Genomic DNA, 16195 nt, shown 5'->3' with positions numbered 1-16195 from the left:
AATGTACTTTCAAAACATGCCTGGCAGGACTTGACTTTTCTATTTTTCCACATCACAAGGCACATTACATTGGCTAGCTTGGAGCTAAACACAGCTCAAATGACAGAAAACCATGCACACACAAAAAGCATGTGTGTTGCCAGTACACGATTAGCACACACACTCTCAGCTGTCTTACCTGGTGACTGCGTGTGCATCATAGATGGAGAAGGTGTCACTGTGTTGTGATAGGAGGTGGGTGGTGAAGTAAGAGGATATGCTCCTGATGCTCCTGCCTGTTTTGCAAATGGCTGAAAGTGTCAACACAAGACAACAAAAGTCTTTGATCATTTTGAACTAAAAAAGTAAGTATACGCAAGAGAATACTAAATGAGAGTTTGGTTCCCACCTATGATTTATTCGACTCACTACACTACCTTGCTCACAGTTCACTATTTTTTCCAGGGTCCTTCTGTAGTTCTTCCGAGACATAACGCACCTGTACCTCATTCTTTTTTATCTACCACATTATAGAGAGATGCCTCCTGACTCTCCGCTCTGTCCCTTCCCCACATCTTTTATCTTTAACAGTTGATTTCCCTCCCTCCCTCCTTTGCTTCTAAAGCAGCAAGTCTCATGTGACCCTCCACAGCTGCCGTTCACCTGCTGTGGGCTTTTTATACTGGAATGAGAAATGACAAAATAAATTAATGGTTTGCCCTAAGGGCAATTTCACCGCACAACACTTTTGTCGTCTCCCTTTCCATTTTTTATTGCCAGTGCGTTTGGAAGTCAAGTTCTTATAAACCCACAGTTGTGGAAGACAAACGCTTATTTTTTGTCTGTAGGCTACCTGTTGTTGTGGTTGCTGTGGTGGTTGCTGGGGTTGAAGCTGTGATATCAAAGAATCCATCATGTCACCTCCAATAGGAGAAGGTGGGTTATCGTCTTCATTTACAGATCGTCTTCGTGCATCCTGATTGCTGTCAACAAACATGTTGAGGAATGTCTGTGGATAAATCAGTCTTGTTATCAAACAGTTTCTCCATTTACATTTCATTTTATAAAATGACCACAGTATTTCCTAAGGTTGTTAGCAGTAGTAGAACTACTAGCGGGCATTTAATACACACAGTATGAATAGTTTACAAAATATAGCAATTCATAAAGAGTTTCTCAGGGGATATTTAAACTTAATTCCCTCCCCCCTTTTTTTTCCGTTCAGAAATAAAGGGGCCTTTCATCACCACCAAACAAGAAACCTTGCTCATTAATATGAAACATCTCTAGTTACCTGAAATAGCAACATTCTTCTTTTTTGTTACAAACAAGGAAAAGTCTACAACTGGAAATGTCTCTTCCCATTCCTATACTTGGGCAATTCTATAGCTGTTACAGAACAACTCATCAGTAGTCAAAACCTATCAGGCTCTTGTACCACCCCTACAATTACTCTGTTTGGTTATGAATGCCCAGGCCATCTCCTCCATAGCATTCTCTTGCACCCAAAGCAATTCAGCGTTCAGTTGTGATTGAAGAAAAATCAGCAAACTAATCACAAAGATTCACCAAGTTCTAATAAAAAACCCTCCCTGAAAAAGCCTCAACATTATTTTTGTCACCTAGTTAAGAAAAGAAAATCTGATATTTGATGCTAGCTTTCTTAAAGGAAATGTTTTAATTCAAGCTAATTAACAAATTTACATACAAATCAGAAAATTCCTTCTGTGCTCAAAATTTTGGAAGGACTACAGCTCTTCACAAAAGCTCTTCACATCAGATCCATGCTTCAAGTTAGAAGCTCGTTTTTACATACATGCCAGAAAACACAGAAATAGTCACCTTTAATCCAGGTGCAGGGTAAAATCCTTCAACTATTTTGCTGTTGTCAAAAAGACTGTATGCTCCATCACGTATCGCTACCACACCACGACTCCGGCAGTAGATGTCAATGCAGTACATATTCCTAAAAGCCAGCCTGATATGCGTGGGTGACTGTGGCAAAATTGAGAAACACTGATAGGCAGTGTTGGTGCGTTGAGTCAGACCCAGCATGGGCACAGTTGGAAGTTTGTTGATGGCATTTAACGGAGCCTGAGTGTCAAACAGTACCTGTAAGAGAACAGATATTGAGAGACGAGGTAGCTTACCTTTAAGCACAAGTCTGCAAAAATCTGGGTGGGGGGGAAGGATAAGGGCAAGAAAGATATAATGTTCCCCAAACCACCTTCTGCCAATGGAATTCATAAGCAATCATAATACACACCTAATTTTGAAGAGAAGAGCTTCATCAGAACCCAGCTCTTATTTACCTTGCACTTTCCTTGAGAGAAGCGTTTAAAACATTACCTGTAACAACAGCACCACATTTGGTGTTTTATTGAACATCTCCTGGAGCTGGTGCAGAATCGTGTTGTGACAGTTGCTGCAACCTGAGTTTGGGCCAACAGTTCCCAGTGAAATGTGGAACTTCTGGAGTATGGAGTTCCACTGAATGCTGATCTACAACATCAAGAACATGAAATGACCTTGGAAACCAGAATTAAAGAGGTTATAACAAGAAAGCCGGTTTGCTGTCATTTTTCCCCATTTTTCATGAAACCTCAACAGATTCCTAACTCAACTTCCTCAAGTTATTGAGGTTCTGAAAAGAATGCTGTTAGTATTGACATAGCTTATGCATTTAGCTAGCTGGAATGTTGTCAACCATAGAAGTGGACAATTACTCTGTCAAGTCAATCAAAATGAACAATCTCAACAAAGGTGAGATTAAGGAAATTAAACTCGAGAGATTCACACCACAGATACTGATTAAGAGTTGCTGGAGGTAGACTGATTTTCTCAGCCATATCACACACACATGCTAATATGTAAGGAAGTGACACGCAACATCCACACTGCTACTCAGATTAACTGTCATAATCAAATGCATATAGAAATACTCTTAAAATTTAGCTTAGAACATGAACACAAAATCCTTTTAGGATGCAAATTTCAAGTGCATCAACAACTTTGCATCAGTTGCACACAAAAATACATTCTTTGTCTGTAATAAACATACAGTTACTGCCACCTCTACCCTGCATTTAATGCAAGGGTGTGAGCAAGTACACAGTCAGTTGTCAAAGTAATTAATATGCTGTAAATTCAAATACTACAGAATAAGCTAGACTTCTGAAGAAGAGAACAGTACTGCTACAAAATACTTAAGGACTGCATAATTTGAAAGCACATTACTACATTTAAAACTAAATCCTTTCTAATAAGGCAGCATTAAGCACATAACCTATGTTCAGATGAAAAGATCGACATATCCCAGTATAACACTGAGCAGTAGCAACACATTTGTTAGAAAAAAGCTACTGTGCCAGCTTTCACCAACCAGGAGCACATTAACTGTCCTTCACGCAACCTGAAGTACATTATACAAATTCTCAAAAATTCTAGACATTTAGGAACCTAGCAAATCAGTAATCCAGCACCCTTAATTTCTGTCTTTTCTACATTCATCAACATTTATTCCACAATAATGTAATGCAAGGAAATATTTTGTAGCACAATTCTGAGAACTCTACACCTACCCATTCTGCATTCAAATATACATTTTTAGTGCGCTTAGGAATTACTTACTGAGCTCCCCTTGGTGGTTCCATAACAAAGGATAAGTTTTCGGTAATTGTAGATACGAACTTCTGAGAAAACGTTTAAGTGGTTAGGTATGTCTTTGAAGAGAGGAGGGAAAAGAGAGTGAGAAAAATTGTAGTAATCTGGTAAACACAATTTTTAAATAAGAGGGGATTAATTCTGTACCTGGTAAGGATCGTGCAAACTCCAGGACACATTCATACAGCCGAGCAATACTGTTCCAGTCATTGAGGAACATCTCAACAACTTTGCGACCTCCAACTGGTTCAGATAACTGGTTTTCGTATGTCAGGTAAACATGACGGGTTGGTCCTGCAGCGTTAGGAGAACAGTAAATACTGATTAAACTAGTAGTTCCTAAACCACAGTTTACAGACTATGACTGAACTGTGACGAGCAACCAGGAAGCATACTTAAATAATCGAAGTGCATCAACTCAACAGCCAAAAAAGTCTGATTCAGGTGCACTGTGGCTCATGAGAATTCTTAAGAGCAGACGGTTATCCATATCACCACAACAGCAGAACTATACTGGAGCAGACAATGTAAAACACAAAAAAACAAGATTTACCTGACCTTCCTTACCTTGCTCCCTGGATGAAGTGCTATTAAGTGGACAATTTGCAAACACCAGCTCAGCCACCCACGTGCGATTATTTCTACCTTGTAATCGGAAAGTGCAATCAAGAAGAGATCGGTCCAGAGCCTTCTGCGTTTCCTCATTTACACCTTTACAGGGAGGAATTCTATTTGTGAAGAAAAGAGGTCCTCAGTTGTACACAGTATAGCCCCCAAACTGCAAAATACTACTTTTTTACGATTTCTGGAAGACTTTTAAGTCTGGATGTGAAAGAATGAACAAACCAATGGCAAGACAGACAGCTGGACTGCGCAGACAGATATCTTATTCCTCTTCAAGGACTGTAATAACTGTGTTATAAAAGCACTCTGAGTTGAATACATATAAAAACTGGTCTTAACACCTGTGAATTACAGATTACTAAGGGATCTGCTGAATTGTCCTGATCTCCAGACGAAAGTAGGAGCACACTGATATAAAGGTTTTATCCAGAAGCACCAGGCCCTACCTTTTTAAGACTTATGTCTTTATACCACTACATACTGCAGCAGCATAAAAGAAGATTATGCTTTAGAAGGTCTGTTTTTTCTCCTTTATTCTTTGGGGTTAACACAGAGACCAATACTGCTAAACAAATTCAACAACATACATGATGCGAAGGAATATAAAGTTTGCAGATGATGCAGTTTGCCAAACTGAAGGAAGCACTCAGTAAACTGGCAGACAGGGCTGCCATTCAGAGGGACCTCAGCTGGCTCAAGGATGAATTAACAGAAACCTCATGAAGTTCCACAAAAACAAATCCACTCCTGCACTGGGGAGTAGATAACTTCATGCAACAGCTCAAGGTGGGGACTGACTGGCTGGGCAGCAGCTCTGCAGAAACAGTGTGTGGGGGCCCAAGAGAGATGCTGAACAGGAGTCGGCAGCACACCCTTGCATCAGTGTCAGACCACTGCATCCTGGGCTGTATTAGCATCAGCACAGCCAGACAAATCAAGTGACCGCTCCCCTCTGGTCAGCATTTGAGATCTGTCCCACAAAACCCTTGGAGACTGGAAAATTCAGCTGATCAGCCCTGCTCTGAGCAGAAAGTTGGACCAGATGACCTCCACAGGTCCCTTTCCATGTTAAATTACTGTATTATTCTCAGATGTTTCCTCCACGCGTTCTTAACCATGAGTTTGTCTTTTTTAGGATTCTGTGCATTTTCCTCTGCAGTATTACATACTGGTCATTGTTAAATAACACATGGAGTAAGTAGGCCTCTAACCTACCTAAAATTGCTATTACATGTTCCTCAGTCACCACCATACTGTGTCTTCCTTAGCACTGCCTGAATGTAAGGACTGAGCATTGTCAGAGACTGTTTTCAGAGCTCCCCAGTTTAGGCTAATGACAGAAACAAATTACGGTTGGCTCTGAATCTACTCTTGCTTTCCTCTTTCTACAGCACTGCTTCATGCAGGAGTGCAAGACACACAATAGTTAAAATGAAATGAAACAAACTCCCCCTCCGCTCCACCCCCCCAACATTTTTAGTGTTACTCTCCAAACAATCCTTTTTTCTCTCAAGCATATGTACAGTAATGAAAACAGACACATGAGCATATCCTCTTACTTTAATAAACGTATGGCATGGCTGAAGCCATCTCCTTCTACTTGTACTCCTTGGTGAGGAATGTCCATATTAGATAACTACAAATGAAAAAGAAAAATGTTATCCCATGCAAAAACAAATCAAGCAAAGTAAGTACCTTTTTCAAGTTTCTTTTTTCGTCTTTTTTTCTTCTCCTTTCTCTAGGGGTGACAGATGTTTCACACCCTCAAGCACTGGGAGGCCAAAAAACAGGCTGTGCAAATCTGGTATAAAGTTGTCTCTCACGCCCTCCCACGAGGATCTCTTTTATCCTCTCATTTTCCCTTTTCCCTAAACTTCTCAAGTCTTTTGTAGTTAGTGCTTGGTATTAGAGAACCAGCTACAGCAGGAATAGAGCAACCAGTGTAGAATATCAGCCACCCAGGGTCAGCTAGCAAGAGAGTTACAAAGTGAACGTGTCCGCAAGTTCTCCAGACAGTCACATCTAGACAACAGAATCAAGAGCAGTGGAGGGAAAGAAGCAAACAAAATATTTCTTAATACGTACCTCCATACGAAGCCCTATAAATGGCATATTTGTATCACACATGGCTACTATATGAGCTAGGACTTTATTGAAGGCACACATTTCTCCCGACCGTTTTGGTTTCTTAGGTTCTATGGAACATGTATCACCAGATAACTAGAATTAAAATAAAGACAAATGTACTTGCACATTTGGAGTAAACATTTTTAAAAGATGTCAGAGAACAATCTCACTCATTCAAGTTTTAAACGAACCATGCCCTGAGCACAAACTCCTAAAAGGATTCGTTCCACTTTGGAGCTACAGAAATTGAAGTAATTTAATAATCACCTCCTTCCTCAAAATGGTATTTACACATCACCAAGCCAGGTCAACCTGACCCGAAGTAACTCTTATCAGCCCCCGCAAGTCTTTCAGAGACTACATGGTCTATATGGTACAAAACATATCATACAGATACAAGCACTCTGCTTATACAAGCTACTCTAGCTACCTCTGCACTGTATTCTGCCTTGGCTCTTCAGAAGAACTGAGAAGGCCTGGCATCAATTAAAAGACAATAATCGTTGCAAAATAGTTTCCCAACACCTCCCCAGGGAAGCTAGCCCAGAGAAGCAAGCCTCAATGTAAGTTGTCAGCCACACAAACTTTGAAACAATACTAAAACTGGTATTAATGTTCAGAACATGTGTTTGGCTTCCACACTCTAGAACTAGCCCGAAGGCTTCTGAAGCACGTACCTTGCGCTTGACACCACTTTTCATTTGTTTCCCACTTTTTGTGTCTAGTACCAACTCTTCAATGTTTGGTTTGAACTGCTGTAAAAGAAGTGCAGTAGCAGGGCTGTCATCTCCTTCAGCATAGCTCACAGAGAGAAAATGGTATTTGTACTCTAGTTCTGTGGGGTTGCCAGAAACGTCAAACATCTCTACAACCTATATTTAAACAAAACAACAAATCAACAAGGCCCTCAATTAAGAATATGTCTACATCAGTTCCTATCCCTCCCCCTTTCAAAGAAAACATACTCTTTTTTTTTTTTTTTTTTTTTTAAGATATTTATACTCGTGGCTAAGAAAGGGATCCAAGAAGAGAAGGCAGACTAAACTTTCAGGAAGTAAGAAAACAATGCTAAAGCTGCTGAGTAATAAATATTTATGCCCCCTCCTCTCTATGAACCTAACTGCTTAACAAACCCCCTGAATTAGAGTAGGTAGAGAAAGGTTAGAGGCAAAAGGATTACAGCAATGACTTTGTTCCTAGTGTTAGTTACTGCTACGAACTGCCTGAGAACAAAAGATAAGAAGCATTTTTCAGTTACTTACAATATAGTACTGTGGAAGGCGAGTGAGTTTGATAAACAATTTGTGTTTGGAAAGGTTTCCCACTGGATGGCTAGCGTAATTAGCTAGCTGAAGAGTTTCACTGCTTACTGTAGGCAGATGCTTTATAGACTGTTTGCAACGCTGCTGTCCAAGCCAGAACCTTACATTGAAATAAAGGCATTAGTACCCCAAGACTGTTTTAAATTATTCTAGTATATTGCTGTTCAAAGCATTAGTGTCAAATTAAGACCCAGTCAGATTCCAAGACAACACCTAACATTGCCACACAGGCTAAACACAGAAAATTACACAGAAAATTTCTTGAGTTTATATTTTCTTATTACTATCTTTATATATTGTCTTCAGCTTGGGTAACAGATAGCTGTTAATTCATGAAGAAAAGCCCTGAAATTATTTGCTCAAGGAATACATAATCATATTTTACAGAACACAATATAAAATTACAATATAAAAAAGAAGGGATAAGTTATAAAACATGCAGATTACAGTCATTTTATGATTTAGCATTTTCAATTATTTTTGGTATAGAAAAGTAGATCTTTGCTCCTGTACGATGGTACACAATAAGGTAAGAAAGTCACCTAGGATGGATTAACATCACTCTAGATTATGTTATAAACAAACTCATTCACCTGAGTAAGTTTGAAAGTGAAGAGCCACAGCAAGACACCAAATTTATTCTGATGTTTGGAATTAAACTTTATTCTGCTCCGATGGATTTTGACCATAGTGGCAAGACCAGAAAGCCTAGCTAGGCTCTAAGGGGCTCAGAAATGCGTGGCTTAATATCTCAGTGAAAATTCCACTGAGAACAGCAGCAAAAGGTGTAGGTGTTCAACATCCTTCCATCAGGACACGCCATGTTTATTCTCATAGATACATATGAGATATAACTGCCCTAAAAGACTGCCTAGCTTCCTCAAAAACAGCAGCACTACCCAAGCCATTATCTCGAGTGCGTTATCTATAACAAAGGGAGGTTGATTAGTTTCTCCAGGGTGCCAGTGCTTCATGCGTCATCATGCTTCTTTTAGAAGCAAAATTCCTCAAACAGAGGGTTCACTCTGCAATTAGCTCAGAGTACTGGGAATTTCCAAAAAGACTGAGCAGGTGGAACTCAATTTTCATGCAGATGCAAACCATATTTGTATTAGTTGCTACAGCCTCTTACAGGGGAGCCAAATGTACCTTGTACCTAAATCTCAGGGCTTTATAGAGGGAAGAGGTTTAAACCAGCAAGGGCTGAAGTGTTACAATATAGACAAGATACTCTTTAAATCATTCCAGGCCAATTCCTGGTTTTCCCTCTGTATTGTGAAAAGGGAGATTGTTCTTGCTGAGAAACAAGCAGAATTCAGCTGTAGAAAGAGTGGAATAGAGGAGATGGAAAATGAGCATGGAAACAAAATGAGAACTCCAGGAAGCAAGTGATCTGCTACTGACAAAGTGAGAAGACCTCACGCAACATGTGCATGCAGCACACGCTGCACACCTGAGGCTACACGCAACAAGGCAAACTAAAGAAGGACTATGGAATAATCTTCCAGTAAAACCAGAACTTCCTCCATCCATTTAGAGGAGACAGCAAATACTCAAATTTGCTTAGAACAGAGATGAAGGATATTCCCTACTGTGGCAAAGCACAAAGCCAAGCAAGCATGATCATCCAAAATACAAACACGGTGATTCATTCCGTGCAAACTAAATTAATTATACAAGTCACTTACTTGAGCTGCTGGAGCCAAGGAATGATACGTTTCATATCATCATTAACAGACTTCTCTATGTCATCCAGCGTCAGTTGATCTGTAAGAATATTAGGTGAGTAAATGATCTTAACATCTGTCCTTAAAACAGCAAACTTTTGACCTGTTAATGAAAATGTCTCATCTAATTTAACAACCACAATTAAGACACAGAATAAATGATCCATAATGCCTGTAGAACCAAAGCAGTACGTTTTTATGCAATTAAGTTAAAAGAATTAACTTTTCTCTCTCTCCTTTTTTTTTTAAGGTCATCTGAAACCTCAAGTTCGACTTGAACAGTATCTCAAAATACTTTAAATCACATAATGCAATTCTCAGTTAAGCCCATATGAAATGACTGCATCCATTACCAGCACTGCCCAGGGATCATGAGCCATAGAGAACAACAATTGCAAATGATGCCTAACAATGCGTAAGTCTGTCCTGCTCTTAAAAGATGCTTAACTGAACTGTGGATCTTGAACATGAAGATCCACTTCTCCATTCCTCATAAACTCAAAGACCTATCTGATTAGTCAACATGCAGTGTTTATTTGCTTAACTCTTACTTACAGAGCTTCACAGATTTGACAGAACAGTTCACACAAAATAACCTCATAATACAGGGTTGTTGCAAGATATCAAATACAGCCTGTTTTTTCACCTACTTACCAGCACCATAGAGCATCAGTTGAAACATTCCAGAATGAAGATCAACAAAAACATGCAGACACTCTGATCGACCACATGGTTCCAAAATTGGAATTACAAGAGTTGGAAGAGCTGTCTCAATGAATGCTAAACAAAAAAAAATGATGTTAATAATTTGACACAAAATTCAAGCTCATCATATTAAAACTCAGCCCATTATAAATAACACTCAAACCTGTTTGTTTTTAATAGAAACAATCTACTTCCAGCAGTCCTGATATCAGTATGTGTATTTGCACATTATTACACTCAACATAAAGAGGGAATTGAATACAAGAATTTCTCTGTGAAAACAGTGCTATAATAAACAGTGCTAATAATAAACCAGCCAGAAGAAACAGACTAAATTTGAAGAAGATTATAAATCCTTGAATAACTTTTAACTCGCTACTTCAAGATTATAGGTTCAATTTGAATCCCAAAGGTTTCAAAAGCAGTTAAAGCAAGGTCTCACCCAAAACCCATTCAAGACAGTGGAAGATTTGCTTTCAATTCCAACCATCGACAAGTTTCACAATAGACAACTTTTAATCATTCTACCCAAAATATAATGCTCTATCAGCTTTATCTATTATACTACACTAAAGGTACATATTGTTGAATATTTTAATTATCAATGCATAATCATTTAATGCTAGGTCTTACTAATTCTGAACACACTGCCTTTTATTTTTGTTCATGTATTTTGTTCAAATTAATGAAAACAAGAAAAAACAAGAAAAAGGGAAAACATTCCCAGGCATAAAGGGAAATAAACTTGAAATAACATTCAGTAGAAAACACATACAATTGTCATTAACATTGTAGCTCTTAAGAATGGCTTTCAGCTCCTGGAGTTTCTGATGAGATCTCGCATGGACACTGTCTATCAGGAGTTTTTCTATTGATAGATGGTCAATCTGTAAAAAAAAAAAAAAAAAAAAGATACATACATGAGCAAGTTCAAGTTTGATGCATAAGCTTTAAGCACTAGCACACAAGAACAATGCTTAATAAAATGATCACTCTGGAATTAATTTGCTGAGAACTGTGGTGAACCAAAGACATTATTAACCTGAGTATTTGGATTGCTACAAAATACAACAAACTAACATGATGTTGCCTGTGCAGCATGCAGTGGGAGGGCTTTTGAGAGTAGAAGAAAATGTAAAAGAAAAGTTTTACAAACTATGCTGTTATCACTTCCTGTGCACACCTACTTGTTCTGAATAAAGGCTGGAGTATTTCCCACCTTAGCATGTACCCATTTATATCTAGCCTAAGCTAAGGAAAAATAAACAAAACTCTGTTACAATATGGTTGCCTCTACACACATCACAGAATCCTAGAATGGTTTGGTTGAAAGGACTTAAAGTTCATCTAGTTCCAAACTCCCCCCCCGCCATGGTCAGGGATGCCACCCACCAGACCAGGTTGCCCAAGGCCCCATCCAGCCTGGCCTTGAGCACCTCCAGGGATGGGGCATCCACAGCTTCTCTGGGCAGCCTGTGCCAGGGCCTCACCAGCCCTCTGAGTACAGAATTTCCTCCTGAACATCTAACCTAAAATTCCCCTCTTTTAGTTTAAAGCTATTAGCTACCCCTTGTCCTATCGCTACGCTCCCTGACAAGGAGTCCCTCCCCAGCTTTCCTGTAGGCACTGGAAGCCCACTGTAAGGTCTCCCTGGAGCCTTCTCTTCTCTAGGCCAAACAACCTCAACTCTCTCAGCCTCATTTCATAGGAGATCTGTTCCAGCTCCAGCCCTCTGGTCCAAATACATACATAACTACAGCATGAAATATAACATACTAGTTTTAGTTTTCGGTAATAGGGGTAACAATAAAGTGAAGATGTAGTGGCAGACTGTGAAAATGAGCTACCCTACTGAATCTAGGCATTATCTACAGGCTTGTTGCACTTCCAGCACTAAAGCTCATGTCACCAGCTTATATTCACTGTAACTGACTTGTGCAATCCTAATTAAAACATTTGCATTTATATCCATTCACATTAGTTAAGTTCTTTATATATTTTGCATAAGCAAAGCCACAGCTTACTACAGACCCTTTCTCTAGTTAATATCACAGTTTTGAGAACCGTTCAAGGTGAATTAAATCCAAATTTTATTCTAGCACAGAAGATAAATGCAGAAGAGGTTTATACCAGCACCGAACTATGAAGACTTTCAGTACCTGCCTTCAGGTATACTAGAACCTTCACCTAAAAGACTAGCTTTCCAAGACAAGTTCTTAAAATCAAATGTTTATCCATTCACAAGAACATTTCAACTCAGCAGCTGCTACCAGTCAAGTCACTGTCTTCACTAACAATTGACTACAGCTTCTGCTGCTACAACAAATTTTCAGTACACTGATGTATAATAACCTACTTAGACATATGTTTGTGCCAGCTTTGTGTATTATCTTAAACAAACAGAAATGCAACATGCTATCTACATCATTAAAGCTAAGATCATTATTCAAACAGTAGAGCAGCAGCATATAAACCATAGCCAATAAAATTTCTAGGCTTTGAGCAAGTAGTTACAGGGAGCCAGCACTAACATTGATAAATCTCAAATTTACAATGGCCTCATCAGTGATAACGTAAAACCAAGCTTTGAATAACCCTTGTAACAAGCAAACCACATTAACTTTTTTGTACATTTCCAAACCATAATGTAAGACTTTCTAAACTGCTGGGGAGCCAGCTCAAGCCACATGGGGAAGCTGAGTTTCAACGGAAGGTTACACAGCATCTCCAAGACAGGAAAGGGAAGAACTGGCTCCTTATGAAGTATTTCACACCAAGCACTAACCGTAACTGAAACTTTGCTGCTGTTCCCTCCCAGCCCCAGAATTTTGTCACCAGAGGTGGTATAAAAGGCACTGAAAAATAGGTGTAACTTTAAAGAAAGTGAAGACCACTAGTTTGTAACAATTTACAGTCACAACATAACACACTGTGACCTAGAGTAACGCTGAGTGTAAATCTTAGTACTGCTCAGAATCATAGCAGAACAAACGTTTTTAAGTTGCTGATTTATAAAACTAGATGACTATGGCAAAGCAAACTTTTACCTTCATGGCTCTTTCCATCAGTTTGGAATCACAGGCTGGCAGTGGAGGTTCATGAGATATTTGCAAGGGTTTTGAAACATCAGTCTCATCAATCTTAATAGTGACCTTATGAACAGAAGCAGTCCCTGTTTTCCTGCCAAGCACCTGTTGGCTTAAAATAAAGAGAAAAATTAAAACATGTAATTGGAGTAGCAGGAAGTATGCTTTCCAGTAGCTAATCCTTGATTCTGAGAGTTCTGCATAAATATTACGTAAGTTGAACTGAAAAAACATTTTAGTTTAACCTTTTAATGCAGAAAAGTTAGTAAACTAGATCCACATAAGTTTTAGATGGCTACAAATTCAACACAGGAATCGGAAGAGCCCTTGGATTATATATATATTTTTTATTTTATCTAGTGTAAGTCACGCAATAGCTACAGTGAAAGACTGACAAAAATTGTCCATTTATTTATATATTCACATAAATACAAGCTGATTTTATGACTGCATCCACTGTTCTCATGTATACCCCTCACTTCTTTGTAACTACTGCAACACATTTAGGTACTTAATAACAGGAATCTCAGAGTCCCACATCAAGGAGAAAATACAGTTCTGAAAATTCTGGCTCAAGCTGGGTAAATGAAAACGCTCCTATTGCTTCATTTATTGTTAACAGCCCTTTTTAGATCAACTTACTTCCAAACAGAGAGCGAGAGGCACTTTCCTGCATGGTATCGCTCCACTTGCACTAGGTCACCCCAGCGCTCTCGAATCAGCATTAGTGTTTGTGAATGCAAGACTTCCAACTGAAGCGCTAAGCAGAAGGAGTCTGAAGAATGGAGTTAAGAAAATAGAACACATCCAAAGAGTCTGTAAACTACATAAATCCATTTCTGTATGTTACCTAAATCCATTTGTCACAAAAGTCAGACGAGATGCTACCTGAAAACACACTAATGCAGTAATCCAGAGATAAACACACACAAACAGAATCCAAGGTTTTTTTGCTTGTTTTTTAACCTCTTACCTAGGACATGTTGTTAGACAAGAGTGTCACAATAGCTTTGTTTCAGAGATTTCAATTCTGATCATCTTTTTTTTGGAAAAGAAGATTACTAATAAAGAAATACAGTTCACCCTACAGTTACCACTAAGCCTAACCATCTACCACTAACCATCTTCCATGGTCACCTGTAAGTAACATGACTGTTTTTGTTTCTGCAGAAACTGTTTCATTGAAAATGATTTCATATTGACAAGTAATTTGTCCTTTGCATACAGAAAGACACTGCACTATTTTCTGGACAAGCTATATCCTATTTTATTTTTTGTACAGGTGCAATATAGTCAACGCACCACCATACTGTAGAACTACAGTTCTACAGGAAGAATTGTCAGCTCACACACCTTTAATGCAGCACTGTATTCCATCTCCAGAATCAGCACATGCAAACAGCTGCTGCTTCACTGACTTACTGTACAGCCTGATGTTTCAAGCACCTCACCTTTGTTAAGTGTGTAAAATATTTTTTTTTTTTTTATATACGGGCAAGTGAGAATAACCATCTCCAAAGCCATCACTTTTTACTCTACTTCCAGACATTTCCCCTTAGCTTAATAGGGCATCCATCTTTCTTGACTTCCAGCTACTAGAAAGGGTAAGGCTACATTACACAACTTATTCAGAATCAACTTTCAGAAGGATACGCAGACAGCTGTACATGTCCTGAAGTGGCTTTTCATCAGCAAACAGCCGTGACTGGACCAACTGATGGATGAAGTTGATCTGCATACTGTGAACCAAGGCTCGACCATCTTTCATGAGTTAAAAATAATTCATAAGACATCAGGAACGCAGGTATTTTAAATAATAGATTATTTAAAAAATAAATTAATAAATTATAAAAAGAGAGACAGCTGTACCAAGCAATTGCCATGCTGGAACTTCTAACAAAGTAATGCAATCCTTGGTTTACTCTGGAAATTTTACTCAGTCTACCGTAACATCACAGACTACTACTGGTATCAAATGCATATAGCGTATGGTGAAAAACAGACATCTATATGCAGCTTCATTATCTCAAGTTGTGATATGCAACACAGTGTATAAACAAGATTTGCTGTACCAGAGATAAACATCACATTAAAATTAAAGTGTAAATATTATTATTATTACCGCCAGTTTCCTTGTCTTCAACCAAAATTTCCAGTTTGAGAAGGCGCCAGGGGATGTCAGGGTCATCACCCATCACAGTCAAGGTGGCCTCAAACTCCCCCTCAACTCGGAATTTCACACGGCCATTGGCTAAGGAAGAAAAAAAATGTTTTATTTTCCTCAGTCTTACAAGATGCCTTTTACACGAGCAGACAGTGATAGGAGTGAAGGGGTAATGGTTTTAAACTAAAGGAGGGGAAATTTAGATTAGATGTTAAGGAGGAAATTCTTTACTCAGGGTGTGGTGAGGCCCTGGCACAGGCTGCCCAGAGAAGCTGTGGATGCCCCATCCCTGGAGGTGTTCAAGGCCAGGCTGGATGGGGCCTTGGGCAACCTGGTCTGGTGGGAGGTGTCCCTGCCCATGGCAGTGGGGTTGGAACTAGATGTTCTTTAAGATCCCTTCCAACCCAAGCTATTCTGTGATAATATCAATGTAGTAGCTCCTGGCGCTCACATGGATTACTTCCCTGTAATCTTTACTCTGCTGCATACGTTTCTGTTCCACTCTGAAGACTTGACAGCTGCTATGTAACAGGACCAGCACCAATAAGCAGCATGGACAGAAGTCCCCAACTGGCTTGCACAGTAGTACTTTAGTCAGGATAATTTAACATTTGTGCTACTTTAACACAGAGTAACATTGAGCTGACTGCTAACATGTGAAGTTACATAAACATAATGTCTACCTTAATTTTCCAATTCTTTGCTATCTCAATAACTAATACTTGAAGCAATAACCAAGAGAGGTTCACAAACAAAAAGTCCAGGCTAGCACTGGAAACACGTTATGTCACTGCAAAC

At 39.1% G+C, this 16195-nt stretch overlaps 1 protein-coding gene across 2 annotated transcripts in view; it reads right to left on the bottom strand.

Annotated features, from left to right (window-relative positions):
* Positions 1-16195, bottom strand: part of MED14 (mediator complex subunit 14) — a 37567-nt gene that overhangs the window by 9506 nt on the left and 11866 nt on the right. For both annotated transcript variants that reach the window (XM_035542265.1, XM_035542266.1), the window contains exons 6-23: positions 15356-15484; positions 14887-14994; positions 13876-14008; positions 13195-13345; positions 10923-11034; positions 10097-10222; positions 9404-9482; positions 7656-7815; positions 7071-7265; positions 6352-6486; positions 5826-5902; positions 4210-4370; positions 3790-3936; positions 3610-3701; positions 2329-2481; positions 1822-2091; positions 833-988; positions 179-290 (exon numbers count right to left, since the gene is read on the bottom strand). In XM_035542265.1, the coding sequence (XP_035398158.1) occupies positions 179-290; positions 833-988; positions 1822-2091; positions 2329-2481; positions 3610-3701; positions 3790-3936; positions 4210-4370; positions 5826-5902; positions 6352-6486; positions 7071-7265; positions 7656-7815; positions 9404-9482; positions 10097-10222; positions 10923-11034; positions 13195-13345; positions 13876-14008; positions 14887-14994; positions 15356-15484 (2496 nt within the window). The remainder of the gene's footprint in view (positions 1-178; positions 291-832; positions 989-1821; positions 2092-2328; positions 2482-3609; positions 3702-3789; positions 3937-4209; positions 4371-5825; positions 5903-6351; positions 6487-7070; positions 7266-7655; positions 7816-9403; positions 9483-10096; positions 10223-10922; positions 11035-13194; positions 13346-13875; positions 14009-14886; positions 14995-15355; positions 15485-16195) is intronic.

Source organism: Cygnus atratus, chromosome 1, assembly GCF_013377495.2.
Source record: "Cygnus atratus isolate AKBS03 ecotype Queensland, Australia chromosome 1, CAtr_DNAZoo_HiC_assembly, whole genome shotgun sequence".
Taxonomy (NCBI): domain Eukaryota; kingdom Metazoa; phylum Chordata; class Aves; order Anseriformes; family Anatidae; genus Cygnus; species Cygnus atratus.
The sequence above is the reverse complement of the archived record's forward strand: the minus strand, read 5'-3'. Positions and strand labels throughout refer to the sequence as shown.